General features: G+C 41.3%; 1 protein-coding gene across 1 annotated transcript in view; it reads left to right on the forward strand.

Moving 5' to 3' along the window:
• Positions 1 to 7,050, forward strand: part of syk (spleen tyrosine kinase) — a 30,626-nt gene extending 23,576 nt beyond the window's left edge. Inside the window, 7 exon segments of the mRNA XM_070439613.1 lie at positions 452 to 661; positions 2,269 to 2,522; positions 3,128 to 3,160; positions 3,163 to 3,201; positions 3,204 to 3,265; positions 5,547 to 5,659; positions 6,626 to 7,050. Of these exon segments, the coding sequence (XP_070295714.1) occupies positions 452 to 661; positions 2,269 to 2,522; positions 3,128 to 3,160; positions 3,163 to 3,201; positions 3,204 to 3,265; positions 5,547 to 5,659; positions 6,626 to 6,701 (787 nt within the window). The 3' untranslated portion in view covers positions 6,702 to 7,050.
• Positions 7,051 to 8,464: the final 1,414 nt, after the last annotated feature.

Here is an 8,464-nt window from a genome sequence, read left to right on the forward strand (position 1 = left end):
CAAAATAAAGGTAAAGAAAAAAAKKCACAAAACTATAACTGCTAAACGTGTATGTAACAGCTAGTATTTCAGTTGGCTATAAAGTAGCTAGCTTCAAATTCAAGTTTCAACTTTATTTATCCCAGAGGGAAATTGGTTTTGCATCAAGGAGCACATGAGATGTAAAAATAAACATATTTTAAAAAACACATTAAATCACAATGATATTGAGATACTGCACACAAAGGTACTACATACAATGCTAGTGCTTCAGGCATGGCAGCCATCAAAATACTGTAAATATACCAATACTAATTATCAACATTAGCAGCAACAATAGTACAAAGTTACATAGAAGGTAAGTAAAGTGCACAATGCACATTCTCAAAAACATCACGTCAACATCATCATAAAAAATATGCTGGCCATTAGCTTTCCACTAAGCAGTGATGTCATCTCTCCATCTCCCCAGGACAGAGAAGCCGGTGGCAGTGAAGATCCTGAAGAATGACGACAACAACCCAGCAGTGAAGGAGGAGATGCTGCGGGAAGCCAACGTCATGCAGCAGCTGGACAACCCCTACATCGTCCGCATGATCGGCATCTGCGAGGCCGAGAGCCTCATGCTGGTCATGGAGCTGGCCGAACTGGGGCCGCTCCACAAGTACCTCCAGAGGCACAAGTAAGTTCCCCAGTCAGTCTCACTCGTCGGTAGTACTGTACTTCCATCAGTCTGACAATTATGGTGTAAGGCCAAATCCCAAACCTACGTTTTTAAACATCCAAACCGAATTTGTTCTAGAATATGTGTCTGTTGGCATTCATACTTTTCGAGTTCTCACCGCGGCTAAAGCTATTTATCCGTCATCACATTTAAGTAGTTGAATGGCAGCCGCCTACGCAGAATCTTTGGGAGGTGCGCGGTCAGGCTGTTCAACCCCTGCAGACGGGGGTTGCAGAGCCACGTAGCTATGTCACAATGGGCCACAGGACCACGCCTCAGCCTCCTAGGCTAGCACCCTATACACCAATATGGTTAAACATCCTGTCTTCACTAATACCATTTACATATCACAACCTTCCCACTCCAATATTACTTCCAGCCTTTCATGACAGATCGTTAACATTTATGCGAAGCTGGCTAAATGGTGAAGCTGGCCGGCGTACAAGTGATATTTGATGTTGGGTTCTAAGGGATTTCTTCCTTCCCTCTCCCTTAGAACCCAAAACCGTAATCTTAGAGCTACACACAGAGGTGTCAAACTCATTCCATGGAGGGCCTAGTGTCTGCTGGTTTTTGTTTTTTCCTTTCAATTTGTGTCCAATTAAGTCCTAGACAACCAGGTGAGGGGAGTTCCTAACTAATCAATTAAGACCTAGACAACCAGGTGAGGGGAGTTCCTAACTCATCAATTAAGACCTAGACAACCAGGTGAGGGGAGTTCCTAACTCATCAACTGAGACCTAGACAACCAGGTGAGGGGAGTTCCTAACTCATCACACTGAGGACCTAGACAACCAGGTGAGGGGAGTTCCTAACTCATCAATTAAGACCTAGACAACCAGTGAGGGAGTTCCTAACTCATCAATTAAGACCTAGACAACCAGGGGAGGGGAGTTCCTAACTCATCAATTAAGACCTAGACACCAGGTGAGGGGAGTTCCTAACTCATCAATTAAGACCTAGACAACCAGCTGAGGAGTTCCTAACTCATCAATTAAGACCTAGACACCAGTGAGGGAGTTCCTAACTCATCAATTAAGACCTAGACAACCAGTGAGGGGAGTTCCTAACTATCAATTAAGACCTAGACAACCAGGTGAGGGGAGTTTCTAACTCATCAATTAAGACCTAGACACAACCAGGTGAGGAGTTCCTAACTCATCCATTAAGACCTAGAAACCAGGTGAGGGGAGTTTCTAACATCATCAATTAAGACCTAGACAAACAGGTGAGGGGAGTTCCTAACTCATCAATTAAGACCTAGACAACCAGGTGAGGGGAGTTTCTAACTCATCAATTAAGACCTAGACAAACAGGTGAGGGGAGTTGCTAACTTATCAATTTAGACCTAAACCAGGTGAGGGGAGTTCCTAACTCATCAATTAAGACCTAGATAATCAGGTGAGGGGAGTTCCTAACTCATCAGGGACCTTAATTGATCAATTAAGTAGAAGGGAGAAGCGAAAACCTGCAGACACTCGGTCCTCGAGGACTGGAGTTTTACACCTGAGATACAGTATAATTCAGTGTTCAGTGTCACTTACAGCCATTGATCCTGTCCACAGACAGATCTCCATTAAGAACATCACAGAGCTGGTGCACCAGGTTTCTATGGGCATGAAGTACCTGGAGGAGCACAACTTTGTGCACAGGGACCTTGCGGCCAGGAACGTGCTGCTGGTCACCCAGCACTATGCCAAGATCAGCGACTTTGGTCTGTCCAAGGCTCTCACAGAGGAGGAGAACTACTATAAGGTATTCAATTCAGATATAATTATTGTCGTCCCCTTAACCCCTTGGCGAAGTTCAGACTGTCTGTGCCTCATCTTCTAAAGTCTATCCCCGATTTTTATTTCTAATTGTCCTGTCAGATCGATCGAATACAGTATGAAAGGAGTTTGGAACTCCTAAAAAGTTATCCTAAAAGAGGAAATGATTGGCACATCAACTGAGTTTTGACCATCATGAACTCTAGGAAAACTCTATTGAACCTTTCTTGATCCAGATAAAAGCATATTTCAAGAGAGACTCTGTCCACAATGACAGTCGGGTGAACAGTTCTACAGTAATTTCAATATAAAATCATTTCTGAAGAACAAGTAGATACCTTACTGTGATTATTTTTTGACAATTTTGAATAAAAACAAACAAAAATAGCTTCTTAGCAAAGAGCAATTTCTCAAGCAAGAATTTAGCTAGGACTGCCAGTCAGTGGTCTGAGTGGGGAGGGGAAACTGAAATCCATTCCCTGATGTTTGATTCGACCCTGCTCTCTAGGGTTAGGATTAATCCATTCCCTGATGTTTGATTCGACCCTGCTCTCTAGGGTTAAGGAATTAATCCATTCCCTGATGTTTGATTCGACCCTGCTCTCTAGGGTTAGGATTAATCCATTCCCTGATGTTTGATTCGACCCATTTCTAGGCAAAAGCCATGGGAAGTGGCCAGTGAAATGGTACGCCCAGAGTGTATGAACTATTTCAAGTTCTCCTGTAAGAGTGAGTGTGGAGCTTTGGGGTCCTGATGTGGGAGGCGTACACGCTAGGGATGAAACCATACAAGGTACAGTATGTCACCATACAAGGTACATTACGTCACCATACAAGGTACATTACATCACCGTACAAGGTACATTACGTCACCATACAAGGTACATTACATCCCATAACAAGTATACATACCAATACAAGGACATACGTCACCATACAAGGTAATTACATCACCATACAAGGTACATTACACCACCATACAAGGTACATTACATCACCATACAAGGTACATTACGTCACCATACAAGGTACATTACATCACCGTACAAGGTACATTACATCACCATACAAGGTAACATTACATCACCATACAAGGTAACTTAATCAACCATACAAGGTACATTACGTCACCGTACAAGCAACACTACAAGTACATACTCACCATACAAGATACATTACATCCATACAAGGTACATTACATCACCATACAAGGTACATTACATCACCGTACAAGGTACATTACATCACCATACAAGGTACATCATCACCATACAAGGTACATTACATCACCATAACAGGTACATTACGTCACCGACAAGGTACATACGTCACCATACAAGGTACTTACATCACCATACAAGGTACATTACGTCACCATACAAGGTACATTACATCACCTACAAGGTACATTACGTCACCATACAAGATACATTACCTAGTACATTGGTTGTTACTTTGTTATTTAAATCATTTTCATAAAGGGTTATTTATAATCATGCTTCGAAACGTCTAACCCAGATAGTAGAGGCAGGCATGCTAGTAGACCTCTGTCATCTAACCCAGATTAGTAGAAGCAGGCATGCTAGTAGACCTACTGTCATCTAACCCCAGATTAGTAGAAGCGGCATGCTAGTAGACCTACTGTCATCTAACCCCAGATTAGTAGAAGCAGGCATGCTAGTAGACCTATTGTCATCTAACCCCAGATTAGTAGAAGCAGGCATGTAGTAGACCTACTGTCATCTAACCCAGATTAGTAGAAGCAGGCATGCTAGTAGACCTACTGTCATCTAACCCCAGATTAGTAAGAGCAGGCATGCTAGTAGACCTACTGTCATCTAACCCCAGATTAGTAGAGGCGACATGCTAGTAGACCTACTGTCATCTAACCCCAGATTAGTAGAGGCAGCATGCTAGTAGACCTACTGTCATCTAACCCCAGATTAGTAGAGGGCATGCTAGTAGACCTACTGTCATCTAACCCAGATTAGTAGAGGCAGACATGCTAGTAGACCTACTGTCATCTAACCCCAGATTAGTAGAGGCAGACATGCTAGTAGACCTACTGTCATCTAACGCCAGATTAGTAGAGGCAGGCATGCTAGTAGACCTACTGCGTTGGAACAAAAGCCTGCCCCCCTGTGGGTCTCTAGGACTAGGATGAAATATTCAGTTTTTATACTGACTGTACAAAACATTAAGGACACCTGTTCTTTCCATGACATAAACTGACCAGGTGAATCCAGGTGAAAGCTATGATCCCTCATTGATTTCACTTGTTAAATCCACTTCAATCAGTGTAGTGAAGGGGAGGAGACAGGTTAAAGAAGGATTGTTAAACCTTGAGACAATTGAGACATGGATTGTGTATGTGTGCCAGTCAGAGGGTGAATGCCTTTGAACGGTATGGTAATGGTGACGCACCGGTTTGTATCAAGAATTGCAACACTGCGGGTTTTTCAAGCTCAACAGTTTCCTGTGTGTATCAAGAATGGTCATCCACCAAAGGACATCCAGCTAACTTGACACAACAGTGGGAAGCATTGGAGTCAACATGGGCAGTATCCCTTTGGAAAGCTTTCAAGCCTTGTAGAGTCCATGCCCCGACGTATTGAGGCTGTTCTGAAGGCCAAACACGGGGGGGGGGGGGGGGGGGTGCAGTAGCAACTCAGTATTAGGAAGGTGTTCTTAATGTTTTGTACACTCAGTGTATACAGGGAGAACAACACATCCTTGGGCCTTTATTTGACATAATGACACATTAAGCGATGGCTTATTCTAATAGTCTGAGTCCCCTGTTGTGTAGTAGCAGTCAGTCTAAGCACTTTTGCAACACGTCTGTCTGTGTCCCAAAATGGCAKCSTATTCACTACGTAGTGCACTACTTTTAAAAGGGTGAATAGGGTGCCATTTAAACTAGAGCCCTGGTCAAAAGTAGCGCACTACATTTAAACTAGAGCCCTGGTTAAAAGTAGTGCACTACGTAGGGAATAGGGTGCCATTTGGGACTGCCTCTGTCTGGTATGCCATCAGTGTGTGAGTGGTGTCATCATGTCACCCTCTGTTCCCCCCAGGGCATGAAAGGAAATGAGGTGATCCAGATGATCGAGAATGGTGAGCGCATGGACATCCCCCCCAACTGTCCCGCGGAGATGTATGACCTCATGAATAAGTGCTGGACATACAAGTGAGTGAGGAAGGGAGCCCAAATTACAGATCTAGAATCAGAAGAGAATTATAACTATGAGTATGAATAATATCTAGCCTTGGTTCAGTAGTTAGGAGGTCAAATCTAACACTGACCTTAGGCTACAGTTTCTTCTAAAACCCTGTTCTATCTGTGGGAAGAAAATATAATCCAAAACCTTGTTACAGTTTCCATACAGTATGACAATGGAGAAAGGGAGATAGCAGAACTATCCCATAACTTACAAGCAATATTGTGTTCTGAGGCAGTGGTGGGAAAAACTACTCAATTGTCATACTTGAGTAAAAGTAAAGATACCTTAACAGAAAATGACTCAAGTAAAAGTGAGTTACCCAGTAAAATACTACTTGAGTAAGTCTAAAAGTATCTGGTTTTAATTGTACGTAAGTACAGTGGTAGAAAAAGTACATCATTTTCATACAAAGTTAAAGTAAATGCTATACATCAAATTCCTGATATAAAGCAAACCAGACGGCACAATTTGTGTATTATTTTTAATTACGGAGACAGGGGCACACTCAGACATCATTTACAAACACAGTATTTGTGTTTAGTGAGTCTGCCAGATCAGAGGCAGTAGGGATGACAAAGTGTTATATTGACAGGTGCCATAATTCTGTCCTGCTTTAGCATTCTAAATGTAACAATTACTTTTAGGTATCAGGAAAAGTATATGGAGTAAAAAGTACATTATTTTATTTAAGAATGTAGTGGAGTAAAAGTAAAAGTTGTCAGAAATATAAATAGTAAAGTACAGATACCAAAAAAAAACTACTTAAGTAGTACTTAAAAGTATTTATACTTAAGTAATTTACACCACTGTTCTGAGGCAAAAGTGGAAATGACTATCTGGATATTATTGTTGCTTATCTGGCATCTTGTTGATGCTATGGCTCTGGTATAGTACACTATACTGTGTACTTATCGTTTGTTTATCTCCTACAGGGCGGATGAAAGGCCTGGATTTGCGATTGTTGAGCCGAGACTGAGGGATTACTACTATGACATATCGTCACAATGATCGGTCACCTCAATCAGTAACCAGTGGAGTGTATAGAGCATTTGACTCTGGACCTCAGGAGATACTGTCTGCTGTGGGGGGGGGGGTGCTAGTGTTTTGCTCTTGGCACCGGTAGCTTCTTGGGAGTTCCTCTCATTAAAAAGTGTTATTAAAACCGAGAAACCTGATCAGTATAGATTTAAAGTTTGAACATATTGTAAATTGATTACAAACATCAGTTTTAAACAATGTTGGAAAGTAAAGAAAAATATATTTAAAACCACTTGATTGAAACACACATTAATATTTTTGTCATTTAGCAGACGTTGTTATCCAGAGCGACTTAGTTAGTGCGTTCATCTATGTGATAGCTATGTGGGACAACTACATAAGTACATTTTTCCTCAGTAAAGTAGCTATCAGCAAAGCTTGTAAGGGGGAATAAACTATTGTGGGAGGAGGGATGTTGTGGGATTATTTAAGGTKATCTTTGAAGAGGTAGTGTTTTTGGGAAGTTGGGCAGGGACTCTTGCTGTCCTAGCTTCAGGGGGAAGCTGGTTCCACAATTGGGGTGCCAGGACATAGAAGAGCTTTGAAGATTCTTTTGTTCTGTTTAATTTACTGGAAATCTTTTTTTCTTCTCAATCAATATTGAATTTACAATAAAACAAGGAGCCTGATGTTTTGTATTTCTTTTATCATTACTTTTTTTACTTCTCTTTATTGACATTTATAAATATTTTTTATTTCATGATTCTACTGGAGTTATGTATCAAAATGCTTCCACATTTTCCTCAGGATGTTATGTTCTGTTTTCCTCATCCTGGCACATATTGTATAATCCAACGGGCGAAGATATATCTGATGTAAATTATTACTTTCTGGTTAAATACATTCACTGATGAGAATTATAATTAGTGCTAAAAAAATGAATCAATACAATTATTCTAAACTGTCTCACTGTCTTTGAATTGATTTGACAAGAAATAGAACCGAGGGAGAACATTCAACATCACCGACTGAACAAAATTAAAAAGCATTGCTCTATTAATATGCATTGCTGTACTTTTGTGTTTTATACATGGCAATTGAATTCTAAAATATATTGTCATATACTGTTGTTGTATAGCACACTGTATTAATTATACAACTAATATAAGGACATGACATGAGTAGAAATTAACGTGGGCATTGTTTAATGCGTTTCACAGGAAGAACATTCCAAGCATTTCAACGTAGGTAAGCAAGGGGGGGGTTACAGGTGCCCTAAAGGGACAAAACTAGAATATCAATACACAACATATTCCTCCCCCTTTACCTTTGATGACTCATAAGGAAAAAGTAAATATTCACTGTTTTCTTTTTAACATAAATTCTCTTAATGTAAATAAATGAACTTTTCAGAATAACCTTTTCTAAATAAGGGAAAGAGGGTAGACTGCCTCAGTTCCCTGGGGTGTATTCTGCCCCAATGRCGGAGGTTAGTCTGAACTAAATAGTCAACCTGTCAGGGGGTRGTCTTTCTCTTGCAGGGTAATGACGACGTACAGGTGAGTCTACAGTCACATTATCTCTGAGTCTGAGTGGTGATGGTGTATGCCCAGACTGGGGTGCAACAGTACCCTGCGTAGGCACTCTGACAGCTTGAGAGGCCGTCTGCATTGCAGTTGCTGCTCAGACCTTCTGTACTTGATATCGTACTGGTGAGGGCAATAACAATAACGCCCCATCGTGCATGGGCTTTTGGCTGCAAGCGACGGAATGCCGGTGTGGGACCAAAGCAT

Source organism: Salvelinus sp. IW2-2015, linkage group LG4q.1:29 (genome assembly GCF_002910315.2).
Source record: "Salvelinus sp. IW2-2015 linkage group LG4q.1:29, ASM291031v2, whole genome shotgun sequence".
NCBI lineage: Eukaryota > Metazoa > Chordata > Actinopteri > Salmoniformes > Salmonidae > Salvelinus > Salvelinus sp. IW2-2015.